Genomic DNA, 16,073 nt, shown 5'->3' on the forward strand with positions numbered 1-16,073 from the left:
TTTTTTTTTTTTTTGAATTTGAAATGTATTAGAGAATTATATTAACCATTTAAGTTCTAATAATAATTTTTTTACAACACATTGGAGAAAAGAAGGATTATTTCATTTTGACTTTTCTTTCTTTATTTTTAATTATTTTTAAGAAATAAAATTGATTGACTAAAATAGCCCTTGAAAGAAGACATCCTGTGCATGGCATGTGATTATCTAAGTTTGGGGACCTGATTGTCAATAAAGAAATGAAAGGGACTCAAGTACCAAAAGTGATTTAGAGAAAATTTCATATAATTCGAATTTTTAATCAATAATACCGGACTCAATTTTCAGTTTTGTAATGTAGAAGAAGGAACCAGAGACAAACCTGACCTATCCTTGCTCGATTTCAGAGAAAAAAAGGGTCTGCTGGCTCTCGCAAAACGCAGAAGGTTAATTGAAGGTCGGTTTCTGATTTTTTTTTTCCATTTTTATTTTTGAAATTCAATTGTTCTTGATTTCCCTATTTATGCTTCTGTGAAAGTCACAGTGATCTTCTTTATTTTGTTCTACGTTTTGCGGGCAACCCTTTATTCTATCTCTAATTTCAATTCTATAAAAAGATTAGTAGAAAATTTATGAACTCTGGCACCTTTAAGTTGTGTAAACGTTTAGAACTTTTTTGAGTTTTTTCTTCTTTGGCTATCTGGTTTATGGCATAGAAGTTTTGGATGTTGAGAAATCAGAATTCATCGAATATGAACACTTTCGTGGTTGTGCAATTTGTTATAATGTGTATTCCAGGGGTCATTCCAAAAGGTTTGTCCAATAATTTTTTTATCCGACCTTTTAATTGTTTGGGCTCAATTATAATTTGGCGGATTGATATTGCATATATTTACTATAATCGACGGGGTAATTTTGGTTAGTCTTCACCTTATTGGAATGGTGGAAGCTTCTAGTAGTATTATGGATTGGATTGTTACTTAAGTTGTTTCTTCACATCTTATTGATAAACGCACCCTCAAATGAAGTTAAAATTGAGTGGGAATGGGGGTCCTGGTTGCTTATCCGATCGTCTGTTTCTACACAAAGTTACATGGTTTCACTGTCATTCTAAATGGCGTAAAGTTATTTAACAATGAAAATTATAAAATATAAAAGAAGAGTGTTTACTTTTCTTGTGTATAATAATTGTGTTATGAGCCTGCTTGGTAATGTCACTAACCGCAGATGGATGCTATTTATTTCTTTAAAATGAAAATGTTTTGATGATAGCTTATTGTAATGCTTTGATTCGTTTCCCCTAATGCATATAACTTAGCATGATCCCAAGCCGATATTTGACATGTACCTCCTCATCTAGGTCCATCAAAAGGAAAATGAAAGCCAAGATTTGAAGAGGGAGCCATGAGTTACTTGGCTAAAGCTATTGAAAATGTTAAAATGATGAGAACAAAAGCAGATAAAAATCTGAGATGTCTTGATATTGGAAAATGAGATGCTTGCTTATACAGATCTTAAAGTTTCTTGTTCTTCTATTAACACTTGAAAAAACTTAGTAGTTTGTTAGCCTATTGGTTACAAATTGTTGCAAACTTGATTCCATATTGGCCCATTGTATGATTTTAGAAATTACTTTCTTAAGGAATTAAATGAAAGCCAACTTTGAGGAGATCTGTTGTTTCTTTGGCTTGTTTCCAGTTTCATTGGAACTGTTGATCTTAATTTCAAAATATTGTTACAGACTGAACTTAAGCCCTTTAGTCAGAGTGACTCCGAAGACTAAAGCTGCCAACTCATTATGAATAACTTGAGAGTCACATTAATTTGGGTAACAAGCTGACTTTCCTGTTTGATTCTGATGGCTCAAGTTAAAACGAGGAGAAAAACTAGTGGCTACCAAAAAAATATGATAATTGGGCTGCTTTTGGGACTGGATTTGCGAACATGGTAAACTTTTGTTTTATGCTTCTATTTTGTTGCATAATGTGATGATTATGCTTATATGTTGGTCATCACTTTACAGAAGTACATTCTTTAGGACCAAAGAGTAGATATTTTTTTCATGAATTAAGCCTCTAGCTCTTATTTTCAAGTCATTTAAAGATGCACATAACAGATAAATCTTAGTAGATGTACAACCGGGAGATGAAGATTGTGTAATTGGATTCAAAAATGTGTCCTTTGCATAGAACAAGAAGAAAAATCTAATATCCATGGTGGTATAACTTTTGGTTTGCACTAAATCATGTTTAATAGTTGTTTATAAACGATTTGACTATAAATAGATAGAAGTGAGTTGAGGTAAGTAGTTAATACTTGTGGATTCCACAAGATATGTTGATAAAAAACGATCTGACAATTTTATAACAGTAGCCAAACAAGGGCTAATTGCAGAATTTGGGAATTATTTTTATTTGTGATGCTTGGACTCGTAGAAATGGCTACGGGTATAGGATATGTGCCGAATTCTTCAAGTTTCAACAGGTTACGGCAATGGAAACCTAGCACCGTTTCTGCTGCTTCTTCCCCCCCCCCCCCGGCACCCTTTTTTATTCCTGATATGCTCTCTGTAGACCTAGCGACACAGCTGAGAGGGTGGAGAAAGGCGGCGACACTAGGTTTTCCCTTTCTTTTTTCTTTCCCTCTTCTTCTTTCCCATTTCCGCTTTTTGTATCGGTGGTTCCCAGCTTTTGTTTGTATAAAATGAAAATGAATTCCATAAAGTGGTACTTAGTGCTCCACTAAGTCCATATTGCAACTAAGTCCTTCATTTTATATTTTATATAACATTAAGTAATTAACTTCCCATAATTGAACATTAAATCTCAAAATTCTATTTTATTCGTCTTAACCCCTTATTAAATACCCATATCTTTCGTTGTAAACAATTAATTTCGGTCTATTCGAAATGAAATCTTAGGTTAGGATAAAAATTGAAGTTTGAACAAGGTACCCGTGTATTCGTGTCCGAATAGACTTTTTTTAGTCATGTTCTTGTATTCAACATTTTAGAAAATAAAAGATTCGACACTTAAATACGTGCCCGTACCTGTAACCAAGTCCAAGCATTATAGACTTCTAAGAATATTTGATGTAGCGTTTTTCTCCCTATTTGATCTTCAACTTTGCATTTAGTTTTTCTTAGAACATGTTAGGCTAAGCTTACAAAACAGTTACCATTAATAAAAAGTTATTTTTTTCTCAAATTTACTCTTATCTTAGTTCCATACAAATAATGTATTACCATCTTTGATCAATAAAAAGATTATTTCTTTTAGAACTTACTTATTTACCTATTATAAACAATTTAAGCGCAGCCATACTTGTAGTCTGATATACATTTGGTGAATCTTTTGAAGTGTGCAGTTTTCAATCATGATCCATAGTGGAAATTTAACCCACAAAACTCATTATGAGATCCTCGATGTGAAGGAAGATGCTAGCTTTGAAGAAATTCGCGCATGCTACCGAACTGCCATTCTGAATTTCCATCCAGACAAAATGCAAATAACATGTGAAACATCAAAAGCAAACGAGTCGGGCTGTAGGTTTTTGGAGGTACAGAGGGCTTGGGAAATCCTTGGAGATTCGAAATCTCGTGCACTCTATGATAACGATCTGCAATCTATGCGGCAGGATTCTGCAACTGCTGAAGATATCAGATTAGAGGATCTGTCAATTGAAGATGCTGGCGATGTTTTCGAGCTTTTGTATGACTGCAGATGTGGTGATTACTTCATAATCGATTCGTCAGAGTTGGCAGATATGGGATATCCATTGATGAAAAATGGGAGTGAATTTTTTTTGCAAACGCCAAAATCTCTACCACCAGTATCCGTTGTTCTTCCTTGTGGTTCATGCTCGCTTAAAGTCCGGTTGTTGATTAATGCTGATAGTAAGCTGCAAACTGCGTTGAGTAATTGATAATCATTTCCCCCCCTTAATCTGCAATTTTGGTCTGATAAGGTGATATAGGATTATCCATGATTTCCTGGAATATAACAGATAATTGAAAAAATGACGGGAGATTTTGATTAAAGTTTGTACTGTGTATTTCTCTATTGTTATGGCCTGTGGTGCTATTATTTGAATTGCTTCTTTTGCTTTGCACATTTTACAAAATATAACAGTTCCTTTTTAAGTTGCATAGTTATGGTCAGGCCGTTTTTCCGTAATGCTATACTAAGTAAAGAACACTTGAAATCTTGTCCATTTTTATCTAATACTACAAACTAAACATGCTACAGTGCTAAGCAAAATCAACTGAAGAAGCTATTATTTGAATTGCTTCTTTTGCTTTGCACATTTTACAAAATATAACAGCTCCTTTTTAAGTTGCATATTTATGGTCAGGCCGTTTTTCTGTAATGCTATACTAAGTAAAGAACGCTTGAAATCTTGTCCGTTCTTATCTAATACTACAAACTAAACATGCTACAGTGCTAACAAAATCAACTGAAGAACCGAGACATGCTGTTCTTTAAGGTATAAGGTTTCAGTATTATAAATAAACCAGTAAAGAGATTCCTGAATCATAATCAAGTTCTGTAAATGAAAAGAAACATGACTATCAGTATTTCGCTTGGAATCAGCTGATGCAAATAAGAGGAGGAAAAAGAAATAAGTTTGAGAAATATCCAGTTAGAAAGCAATGTATTTTGCCACTAAATTTATAATTGATAACAACAATGAAACAAACAGAAATTACAAAGAAAATTATAGTATCATGCGTTGAGGGTCGCTCAGATCACTCATCGGTTCCAACATGTGCACCATCAAAATGAGCCTTGAGATCTTGGAAGATGTGCTTGAAGAATTGCTTTGTTATATATATATTCTCTCCCACCTAATTTTTTGCATTTTCCTAACTACTTCTAAAGAACATCACTTACACTATGGTTACAAATCAAAATACTGATCAATGAATTGTTGATCAGTTAATTCATGTCGTTTCAGGGTTTTGTGTTCGTTCTATAACAAAATGGTCAATAATCCTCACAGTTCTTACAGGGTCCTGCTGAGAAGAAACGGATCCCCATTTGCTAGGAAACTTTCTGAGGTAGCTAGGGTGCTGTGGCTGTTTTGATTCCCCTTCCCAACTTGGATCCAGCTTCCATTCCTTTGGAACCTGCATAGACACATTTATAACGAGACTCAAAATCCACGTGAGAGGTTGGAAAGGTGAGTAATGACAAAAACCAATGTTTTAAAACCAGGCCAGGGCATTCACCTTATCGGGTCAAGGTTCCAACTGGGGTTGAACCGAAGAATATACATAACAAAGCATGAGATATGTCCAGGCTCAATGGCTCAACAAAAAGTTCTTTTTGTTTTCAGGCAACTGGAAAACTACCAGGTTTCATCCTGGTTTTTTAATATTTGGTTTTAAGCTATATCCCTACTTGTTTCCAGGATATTTCATGGTTTTTTGTTTGAAACAGCCAGGATTTTTTCAAAATACCAAACAAAACAAGGTGAGAAAAATGGAAGATCTTGACACTTTCAGCAAGACGACCTTTTAAAGAGTATTCAAGGAAATGGTCTAAACATCCAATAGAGTTAAGGTACTAATTTTTACTCATGCCTACTACGAGTAGGCCTCACAGTTCTCAAACCAGGAAATTATAGGCTATCTGTTCCCCAATAGAAACATTTCAAGATTCACTTGTGACGTAAAGATGGACTAGATAATAGTCGACAGGATGAAGGGAAATAATGAAGCTAAAATATTGAACATTTTTGTTCAATCCTGCCCAATCCTGAGTACCAAGTGCGCCCTTAATGCTTTATTTCCACTTCTAAATGGAGACTCAAAGGGAAAATATGACTAGTAATGCCAAATAAAAGCACGCCAGTAACACTAGGCCTGGCAATCTGTTCAAAAGATGACTCAAGTTCATATACATAAATTCATGAACCGTATATTGTTTTACCTTATCTATTGCAAGAGTGAAAACTCCAAGATCGCCTTTGTGGTCAATATGGAATCGTGTGAATGACTTGTAGTTCGCAATGCGAAGTGATGAAAATGCCTCGTCAAAATGTAAATGAAGCCAATTAATGCAGACATACAGGTAGCTTCCGAAAACCAGTGACACAATAGGAGTTGAGAAAACCCAGAAATAGAGGAAGACGGAAGCATAATATATCACAGCACCTCCTCGGGAAAGTGAGTCCATCCCATTTTTGCAGATATTACTCCTGGTGACAGCCATTACCTGTAAATCATAGGGTTGAATATACTAGTCTCTTGTAACTTAAGCAAGATTTCATGTCAGTAAACTTCATGGAAAAGTTGATTTAGTAGTCAAGTTGGGAAATAACTAGACTTCCATGTCACCTTTTTAGTCAAATAAATGGAAAATAAAATTTTCTACAATTGGTCATTTTGTACAGATTCCGTTAGTTTGACCAATAGAAAAGATGGTTAGGCACTCAAGTTGGCAAATAACTAGATTGCCACGTCACCTTTTCCATAACGGACAATGATCACATTGTAACAAAGTTTGAGTTCAGAAATAACCCGCAACAAAATAACGTTGATTGACAGTGTGTTTAATCCATAAATCATATGAACGAAGGTGAGAGGAACACATGGAAACCAAGGTATTGAAAAGAACTATCATTGAACTATTCCTATGAAGAAAACATTCTCACCTCAGGAACATCGAAAGAGGACATGAGATACTTGATGCATGCAGGATAAAGACCAAATGTCCATTGCTCTATGCGTGCTCGAAGGCCGGTTGGGTCAGGGAAATGCTCACTCTGTACTGACTGGTACCATTCATATAAAGTATGATATCCTGAGATGAAACTTAAAATTACTAAGGCTGCAATTCAAAATCTTTGCAGTCTATTCTAACAGTACGATCAAATAACCACGAAAAAAATTTGGCCATGTTATCTGGGAATGTGAAATATATTATATATTCATAGACAAAACACATTATGTAATTGTATTTCAATATATCAAAAAATGACCCCTTTAGCAGAATGGATAAAGATGGGGGTTGATAATATTCATGCAGCTTCAGAAGTTAGCAGAACAAATAATTATAACTTACTGATCAAAGGAAACACATTCTCACCCGAAGTTGCTAGCAATTTATGCTTGATACATGTCTCAACTCCCAATTCCAAAAGCAACATGAGAATCAAGGAAGCAGCCAAGTGTGCAGAAACATGGAGAATCCCAATTATAACCCTCCTTTTCCGAGAAACTTTTGAGGGTACAAATGTAATAGTAGTTACTAACAATAATACAGCACCCGCTAAGGATACATACGAGCCTCCGATCATAGAAATAAATGCATTCCACACAGTACCAAAGAAGCTCTTCAACTGATGAGAAAATGTGTTGTCCTCCAAGATGTGATCTAGCTTACACTACAAAAGGAGGGAAACTTATCAGATATAATTTGCCGGACTTTCGTTTATGCTCTTGATGAAATGTAGTTAGGATAACTCAATCTTGTTTCTTCGCAACATATTTGCCTAGCTTAAAAACTTGTGAGTTCTTATAAGAAAACATTTATTGGTCAAGGTTGAAAAAAAGTTACTTAGCCCTTGTTTGATGGCCATCATTTTTTAAAAATGATGTTTTGAATAATGATTTTTTGGAGAATGCGTGATTAGAAAGTAGGGAAAAGTTTTGGGTTCACGTGCAAAATATTTTATTGTATGAATGTGGTTGAAAAATGAGTATGAGAATTAAAGAGTTTTGATTTAAAGAGAGACAAATAGGAGCTTATTTTGACATTAAAGTAGAAATTATATAATAACTAAGCTTTTTTACTTAATAGTAAACGAAAAAGAAACATGTAAAATATGTTTAGAAAAAAAAAATGATACTTAAATATAACTTTTATTTTTTTATAAACTTCACCAAACATGCTCCAAATCAAAAGTAATCTATGGCAAAAGCGTAGCATAACTCTTACCTGAGGGAACATTGAAAATGCCAACATAAAATATATAATGCCACCAATGAAATCAAACTGCCAATTTTTCTTCCTGAATTTCAATATATTTCCTAGAGCAATCTGCATCAAATTATCAACACATGGCATCAACTATGAATCAAATATCCATTGATCAAATCATTCATTCCACACTCTAATAAATCACTAAAAAGAACTGATCAATTGGACGAGAATAAAGATAAGAGTCCCATTCTACAAGTCAATACCGGCAACAATGAAATTTATAGTAAAAGGAAAATCCATCGACTTAAAAATCGCGAGGGTAAAAGTTCCTCTATCCACAAAAAGCTTATTTGACTCTCCAAATATTTATTCTATCCCTTTATCATTAGCAGTACCAAATTCCTTAACTTTCTCATTCACTCTACAAATGTATTGAGCGTAAATTGTGATAGTGTGAGGTATAATACACATCCAAATTAAGAAAGAATCCCCATTTCAGAAAGAATAGATCTCACAGAATGGTTTAATTTCCATACCCTGCTTGAGTCTTCAAAAGAAGGATAAGAAGCTTTTCTTTCGTAAGATGTGCCACAAAAATTATTGAAATCGCTAAAGACGTGAGTTGGGTGTAAAAAAGCACCACCACAACCATTAACAAGCAAGTGTTGCACATCAACTGGCTTATCTGATGGAACATATGAATGGCGCATGTAATGATGCAAGTCCCCAGCCATTCGAAGTTTGCACCTCCCTCTTAAATGGTCACGTATCAGGTGCGAAACATTTCTCCCAGTCACATCATTCCAGTACCAATCAAGAAGCCAGTTAGGTTCATGCGTCATAATGATCACAGAATCATTGTCTCCAACCTGGAAAAGAAAAATAAGAGATATGAGCAGATCAGCCCAAGATTGAGTAAAAGGCAGGTAGTTGCTTTGAGTAAAGTTTTGCTTTCAAACCTGATTGTTTATATTACATTTTTCTTACTTTTAGAGAAAAAAATATTTTGAAAATAACTTTTACATCACTGTCAAAATAAGTAGCATAATCTTTTACAACTTTGACCACTTAGAAAAATTATTTATTTTAATATTTACTAATTTATTTATTAGTAAGCATTTAAGCTTAAGAAAACATTCTGTTAATGCAAGATTACCTAAAAAAGAAAAAAAGAGCAGTGGAGAAAAGGAAGAAACAAAGGGCAAAACTACACGACAAGTGTTGTCTGTGATCTAACACTAAGCTAATAGCTGGTCATGGGAGCCTCCACCTGGGGCATGCTGTGCGAAAAGCAAGAGAAGGTATATGCTAATAAATATATCAACTAACAAAACAAGGCTAATTAGAAGATTCAGAGAGTAATATTATTGAATCATTTCTATTTCGTTTGTTGCAACTAAGAATATGTCACAAAAGAAAACCGAAGGGGCTAGATCCCATTAGTGAGTCAAAGCACCATGTGTAGAGACTTCATTTCTGAACACATCATCTTGGGCATGGAAACATAAGCACCCTCTAATATAAGTAAGAGATATAAACAAGATAAGCCCCTTGAATGTCAGAAAGTTTGGCCTATTGCACTAAATATTAACAAAAAATCATTTGAAAGTATCATTCATAAGTTAAAAGCCAAAACTTTTACAGTGTGTCTCCTTCATAATGTGGGACATTCACCGAAATTGTACGATAAGAGTGTTTAAAGAACATAAATTTTCATCCCAAGGTAAACCCAAATATTACAGTGTACCAAAACAGGAAGGTTAATCCTTTTTAGCATATTATTATACTAGTGAAACCAAAAGAAAAATAAACATCAGAGAAATCTGGTCAAGGAGCACCATGTAGAAACAAAATCAATGTGAATAATAAACCCGACACCATGAAAATCCAGGATTTCTGATATTCATATTCAATATTAATTTCAGGAGGCTTATATTAGCTTTAAACACAAGCTACTCATCGATTTCTTCAGAATACTCGCAAGTGTATTCCTGAAATCCAGAATAACGGTTGGCACCCAAAGTTATGATGCACATTAATGCTTCACACAGTCTAAAGCTTCTTGATCATTTTTATCAAGCAAATACAGATAATAAATCAGATTTCTATTTGCATAATTAGATATAATGATTGTACGTGCTCCACGGCTCTTGCTATTAGCCTATTACTGATGAGCACAAATTTGAAAGAGTGCCCCAATAATTGAATAATCATTTACATGAGGAAACAGCAAAGTATTGCCAAACCATCCATTCTTCCACAAAACTTGGAATGGAATGAGTAGTTTGCTTTAGAATTCGAACTTTAAACCTTGCATCAACATACCTCAGCCTCTATAATCTCTTCAACTATATGAGAAAACACACACACACACACACACACATATATATGTTCAAGAAAATATGGATATTCATGCATAAAGTACATCACAATGAAAAGGACTTGAAGACAATAATTCTGCTAAACAATTTCACAAATTGGCCCTTGGACTCTGAATAATGACATCCTTCCGTTCTGGATGAGCGAACTAAAATGAAGTTTAAGAGTAGAGAAGCACAAGCGATACTACCCTAAAAGATCTTGGCAACTCTACTTCTGAAAGTAAGGTTTTCTTTTAACCAAATTTCATTATTGCATGTAACCTTACATTACAGAAACCTACCTACTAAGATCTCCATCACTTACCTTTTCCTTTATTAATTGTGAGAAGAACTTGAATTGGTAGACATCAATATCACAATGCAGAGCAAGATCAAGACCAAACACCCACCATCCTTTTGGAAGCTGAAGGGCAAAATAGCTTTTCTTTTGCGGCATAAACCACCCACCCAACCAGCTCTTGTGACAAATGAACCTCATAAAAGTCTGAAGCCCATCGAACCAATCTGTAAAATGGTAAATGTGTGATATAAATTATATAGCAACAAAAAGCAATGGATATATGCAGAAAGTGACATGCAATGTAACAATCGGTAGTTAAAACTAAATAAACAGGGACTGCCACTGTCAGCAGAAATTAAGGAAGCCATTAAGAAAAAATCGGACTAATGAAAAAAAAACCAACCATGGTTTCCCGGGATAACAAAACACTGTGGTCCATCATACTGCTTTAGATCTGCCACCCCACACGGTAATTCTGGCTTATTCACAGCTATGTGCTCGTCTTTGTAATAGAATGGAGGCTGAAGAGCATATTCAAATGGACGAAAAAGTCGCCTCTCATATGTAAAAGCTGATGGATTAGGATACCTGAAAAAAACTAGAAATCAGTACACAACCTACTATGTATTAGCCCAGTTATAAATCCAACTGTTTAGATAGCACTATTCATGTCGTGAGCCCTAAATTTCAAGGACAGAACACCTGTATAAATGTGGAATAATATAAAGCCATGTTGTCCAAACAAGATATTCTATTACCTCTAGTATAAGCAATGGGTGCAAATTGTTGAAGTCATAAAAATACAAATTTCACTAATCTCTAACAACTCAGATTCATATAGGGGTCGTTCAATTCGCATAATGCTCAAAGATCCAGTAAAGAATTGGAAAGAAAGCTATGATCTTTAACATTCAATATTATAGGAAATCTCATTAAGATGAGCTTGATATTTGAGCATCCCAAGATTAAAACGAGGAGTCAATGTGTCCCGAGTTAAATTTGATGCATTAGATGACTAAAAAGTATCTGATAACCTAAATGAATCTATATGCATTGTAGGTAATATCTAAATGATATACATTTGATCTTATTTAACAACTTAAGCTTTTAAATAAAGAGGTTCAATGTGGTAGCAGAGTTGGCAAAAGTCCTGGATTAAAGTCTCATTGCCATCCACTTAATAAATTTGCCAATGTGTTATCCTGCCTACACATGAGGGGGCATGTGGAAGATGATTTTTAAATGATATGCATTTGATCTTATCTAACAATTTAAGCTTTTATATCAAGTGGTTCAACAATATGAAGTGCACAAATCCAAACGGAGAGAAGAAAACGAGACTTGTCAGGAAATTATGCAAATAACTGGGGATTACAGTAAAATTAAATTTTCAACAGGTTATGTGCCATATCAAGAACTGTTATATTGGATGAGCTGTATCCAGGGGAAGCAAGATTTCGGATAATTTTCAAAGGCAAGAAAGAGATGGATCAAGGGGAATAGAAGAGAGAGAACGAGATAATAATTTTTCTTGTTCATAATATTGCACACGCTTTCAGACTTGAGGGTTAGAAAATTCAATGGAGCATTACTGCTGTAAATATTCTTCAATGAGGGGTTAACTTAAAAGCCCAAATCACACACCAATGTAAGGAAAATCTGTTGCTAGTTGAAAGAATTACTGCTATTCAATTAGTCCCTGTTTGATTATACTATATTTTCCATGGAACTTGAAATTCGAATTCCAACTTCCACTTTTAGCCTGTTTGATTAACAAAATTTTTCAGGGAATTGATTTTCCATGATTTTCTAGATACAAGCCGGTAAAGCATGAAATTCCACTTTTTTATTTTCCCATGGGGTATGTGGTTTTTGGAATTCCACCATTTTTTTTTGTTTTATTTTAATTGTTGGCAATGTGAACAAATTCTATGAACAATTGTAAAAGAGTATAACCCTTAAATTGACAATTTTCATGTAAAACAAAGCCAAACGAACACCAAAATATAGATGATTTTTGGATTTTTTTTTTTTTGGTTGGCAATGGAAACAAATTCTAGGAACAATGGTAGAAGTGGATATTCCTTAAATTGACAATTTTTATGAAAAATAAAGTCAAACGAACACGAAAAGATACTTTTATTTCAACATTTTCCACCTAAAAAATTATACCAATCAAACACTATCAATTGAAAATTCCCAGTAAAATAATTTCTAGGCAATTCAATTCCCCGAAATTTATTTTACTTCCACCCAAATTCAATCTTTGCAATCAAACAGACCCTTAATGTTTATCAATCCAAATACTGGATGATGTTGACAATTTTGTTACCTATTAAATGTTAATGAACAACCAGTCTGATCTAATTATGTTCCAGATAAGAATACAAGGACATATGACAAATACAGTCCTTCAGGTTGCTTATTCGATTTCCAGTAGAGCACATCAGGTAATGGGACCGTGTTGTCTAGAGAAACAGATATATAATTTTTATTATGGCTTAGCAAAAATATGTTTTTTGGACATTCAATTATTTGAACACCAAGTAAAACACTAGCAGTGAGGAGAAATCATTTTTCTGCTTACGCAAGATCACCGCCAATAAGCAGCAGGTTACCACGTGGCAGTGTAAGTAGTGAATCATTACTTCGGACCCTAATTGAAGGCTGAGCAAGAAGCCGTGCCACACTATAAGAAGAATTTCCACCATCACCAGTATCAGCCATAAAATCGAACCAGAGTTCATCTTTTTCACTAAATTGATCATACAAAAGATCCTCATGCTTAGCTCCATCTTCAACTCTGCTCATTGCTGCCTAAAAATTGAAAAAATAAGAGATAATATAAGATATATTGTAACTGGGACAGTAATGTATAATAAATGAAGATCATATTGCACTATTGCACAATGAAAAAGCAACATTCGTCCTTAAGAGGGGTTTTTTCAGTAGATTAGTTCTTTCAAAAAATAATAATAGTACAATACCCGTACAAAGACTATAAATTAAACCTTATTCCCAATAACAATTTATTTTACAATCACAATTGTTTTTTTTTTTTTTATCCATTACTAGATCTACCAACAAAAGGAAAATATTAGTACTACAAGATCAAGATTAGAGCGAGAGCATAACTCAAGTGTCTTGAGACTAATAACAAAATTTCCAATCTAATTTTCGTATATGAAAATTTTATAATAAAGAAAAGGAGCTTTTGCCACTGTTGAAAAAGATGGAAAGAATATGAATGATTAAGTAACACAAGTTGCAGCAATAAACATATACCTGCATCATACGCATATCAAAACGTCCAACAAATACAGTTACAGATACCAGTAGGTCAAAAACTGTCTTGAATAAATCAGCAGAAGTCCTGCATTGAAAGATCAGAAACATTATAAAGGGAAAGGGGGAGGAGGGGGTGGGTCGGTAGATTAATTTAATGGGGCATACCCAGAGTACCAAGGAACCATATCCAAAAATTCCGGCTTCATTTGCTTTTTCTTCAACTTCACAAATTCTTTTTGTGACACAGGGTGAGTGAGAGCCCACCTGTTGATTGTTGCATATTAATAAATAGTACCTAAATTGATAAGATAATGAGACCTAACAAATGAGGAAGGAGGGCAGTTTTAACAAATTCGTTCCAGGTTGCAATATTAGGGACTATATGTTTCTCAAATTTTCACAAAAAATAATAATAGTCAAAGATTAATTTGTGAGAGAGAGAAAGATATAGAGAAATAGACTATTCTTTGCATTACCGGTCCCTCAACATTAAATACAGGAAGCAGAAAAAATAGAAATATATAGAATAAAATAAGTAGATGATCCACTAATTTTTGCAATGAGATAAGCCCAAAAGCAGTATAATTTTGAAGAAATATATAAACATTGAAGCAAAATACAAACTGATATATATAAACTTAAAGAACAAGGCATGTGTGAATGCTCACCCTGTTGATCTTTCCACAACGTAATTCGCAATGTACAGTCCTATAAAAGTTGCCCATAAGGAATATATGGGAGAAATTTCATCAGGAGATTCTGCACACGAGCCGCCACAAGTCAACTGAAATACAAAATTGGAAAGACACAAAAGTCGCAGCATCATAAGATCATTTACAATGTGGAATAACAAATACATCACATAATAACAGCAGAAATCATACTTCTCCATAAATGACCCATTTGGACAAAAATGGATAATCATTAGCAGACCCAACAGGAGCGAACCAAGACGAGCAAACTTGATCCTTCAATTCACTCACGCGAACAAAGTTTGCAAGCCACGAGTCACGTTCTCCCTTGTTCCACAGTGTAAACCAGCCCAAGTTTCTTCGGTCGAATGCCTTTTCTTTCATAATAGCACGGTTACCGCAATGGCTATAAAATACACAACAGGCTACACTTATAACCTACACAACAATGATGCCATAAAATAAGGCCACCCGGGGATGTTTCGTTTCAGTTAAGATGTGTTCTCGGGACTTACAGCACAATTTTGAAGAATTGCTAGAAGTTCCGGTCTCTTTCCAGCCACACGAGCAACAAGGCCAACATACCAGAGGCAGAAGAATATAACATGGAAAAAGAGAAGAAATAAAATGGAAGAGACATAAATTGTCAAAAACAAAGAGAGGTTCATCCTCATATCTACTCCCATAGATTGGAAACTAGGAAGATGGTAGAGAGCAGCCACTAATATCCATGCTATGTACCTGCAAAATGAAAACCCCTGAATTAGCATAGTTCATTAGCTCAATCTTGGTAGTCCTTTAGCAATAATTGATACAGCGCTTTTAGCAGAAATGTAAACCTACCAGCGGCTAAAATTTGAATAGCTTGGTTTGATTGTTTTCCCTATAAATGGAGATGAAAAGAAATAGAAGAATCCGAGCAAGCAGGCATACATGGACCACCATTTAACATTGCTGTCTAACTTCTGAACAAGAGTGTGCATATTGTCAGATGATACGAAAAATAGGCAGCCCATGAAGACGGCAATAACAGCATGCCTTGAATGTTGGTGGGGATAGGGATACGTGTGAGTGAAAATTGTCCGAACTGCCTCCATATTTAGAGTATCTAGTAAACTGACAGGGTGCTTGGATCCCATTGTTCAATCTCAGTATTTGAGTCACTTCACTTGATATAAAATTTTGGCTGATGTCTCCACTTTACAAGCATCAAATGCACAACAGAGAGCGTCCTGGATCTAGAAACCAAAGAATGAAACATGAAGAAACATATATTCAGTGCATGTTTAGATATGCATATTTTAGCTTCTTTTTCCACAATATTATCAAAATCTATCCTATCCTCCATACAAAAAATGCCAGAATGTCAAAAACATCCAATTTTGATATAGAACCTTTATTATATAATGCCAAATTCTTGGTAATTCAAACATAAAACTGTAATAAACTCACCAAAATCTGAGTCTTGCAATTTTTTCCTCAGTTAATCCACACCAAAAACATACATTGCAAGCAAAGGTCCCCC

At 34.5% G+C, this 16,073-nt stretch overlaps 2 protein-coding genes across 13 annotated transcripts in view; one reads left to right on the forward strand and one right to left on the reverse strand.

Annotated features, from left to right (window-relative positions):
• The first annotated feature begins 308 nt into the window (after positions 1–308).
• Positions 309–4,075, forward strand: LOC111374227 (DPH4 homolog). Of its 9 annotated transcripts, none has more exons than XM_022996869.1 (3): positions 309–436; positions 1,340–1,926; positions 3,339–4,075. In XM_022996869.1, exons 2-3 carry the CDS (start codon positions 1,838–1,840, stop codon positions 3,901–3,903), a joined length of 654 nt encoding a protein of 217 aa, XP_022852637.1. In that variant the 5' UTR covers positions 309–436; positions 1,340–1,837; the 3' UTR covers positions 3,904–4,075. The 9 variants fall into 9 exon arrangements, with proteins under 9 accessions (XP_022852637.1, XP_022852636.1, XP_022852640.1 ...); XM_022996868.1 differs by having other exon boundaries at positions 1,721–1,926; XM_022996872.1 differs by having other exon boundaries at positions 1,721–1,926; positions 3,346–4,075.
• A 512-nt stretch (positions 4,076–4,587) lies between these two features.
• The window catches only part of LOC111374230, a 12,410-nt gene continuing 924 nt past the window's right edge, over positions 4,588–16,073 (reverse strand). Inside the window, exons 1-16 of one of the 4 annotated variants that reach the window (XM_022996878.1) lie at positions 16,001–16,037; positions 15,392–15,786; positions 15,064–15,289; positions 14,741–14,986; positions 14,525–14,640; positions 14,022–14,120; positions 13,854–13,941; positions 13,156–13,385; positions 10,972–11,156; positions 10,593–10,792; positions 8,444–8,776; positions 7,923–8,024; positions 7,047–7,368; positions 6,637–6,785; positions 5,913–6,197; positions 4,588–5,107 (exon numbers count right to left, since the gene is read on the reverse strand). In XM_022996878.1, the coding sequence (XP_022852646.1) occupies positions 4,922–5,107; positions 5,913–6,197; positions 6,637–6,785; positions 7,047–7,368; positions 7,923–8,024; positions 8,444–8,776; positions 10,593–10,792; positions 10,972–11,156; positions 13,156–13,385; positions 13,854–13,941; positions 14,022–14,120; positions 14,525–14,640; positions 14,741–14,986; positions 15,064–15,289; positions 15,392–15,687 (3,063 nt within the window). In that variant the 5' untranslated portion in view covers positions 15,688–15,786; positions 16,001–16,037 and the 3' untranslated portion in view covers positions 4,588–4,921. Of the gene's footprint in view, positions 5,108–5,912; positions 6,198–6,636; positions 6,786–7,046; positions 7,369–7,922; positions 8,025–8,443; positions 8,777–10,592; positions 10,793–10,971; positions 11,157–13,155; positions 13,386–13,853; positions 13,942–14,021; positions 14,121–14,524; positions 14,641–14,740; positions 14,987–15,063; positions 15,290–15,391; positions 15,787–16,000; positions 16,038–16,073 lie in introns of those variants that run through there. The other 3 variants (XM_022996877.1, XM_022996879.1, XM_022996880.1) reach the window with 3 other exon arrangements.

This window comes from Olea europaea, unplaced genomic scaffold, assembly GCF_002742605.1.
Source record: "Olea europaea var. sylvestris unplaced genomic scaffold, O_europaea_v1 scaffold1222, whole genome shotgun sequence".
NCBI classification, from domain to species: Eukaryota; Viridiplantae; Streptophyta; class Magnoliopsida; order Lamiales; family Oleaceae; genus Olea; species Olea europaea.

What these genes read in the sequence shown, in the direction of transcription:
- LOC111374227 (XM_022996869.1), top strand. Translation starts at nt 1,838, where the DNA reads ATGGCTCAAGTTAAAACGAGGAGAAAAACTAGTGGCTACCAAAAAAAT. An exon ending in GGACTGGATTTGCGAACATG is followed by an intron (nt 1,927 to 3,338) that starts GTAAACTTTTGT and finishes AATCTTTTGAAG; the next exon opens with TGTGCAGTTTTCAATCATGA.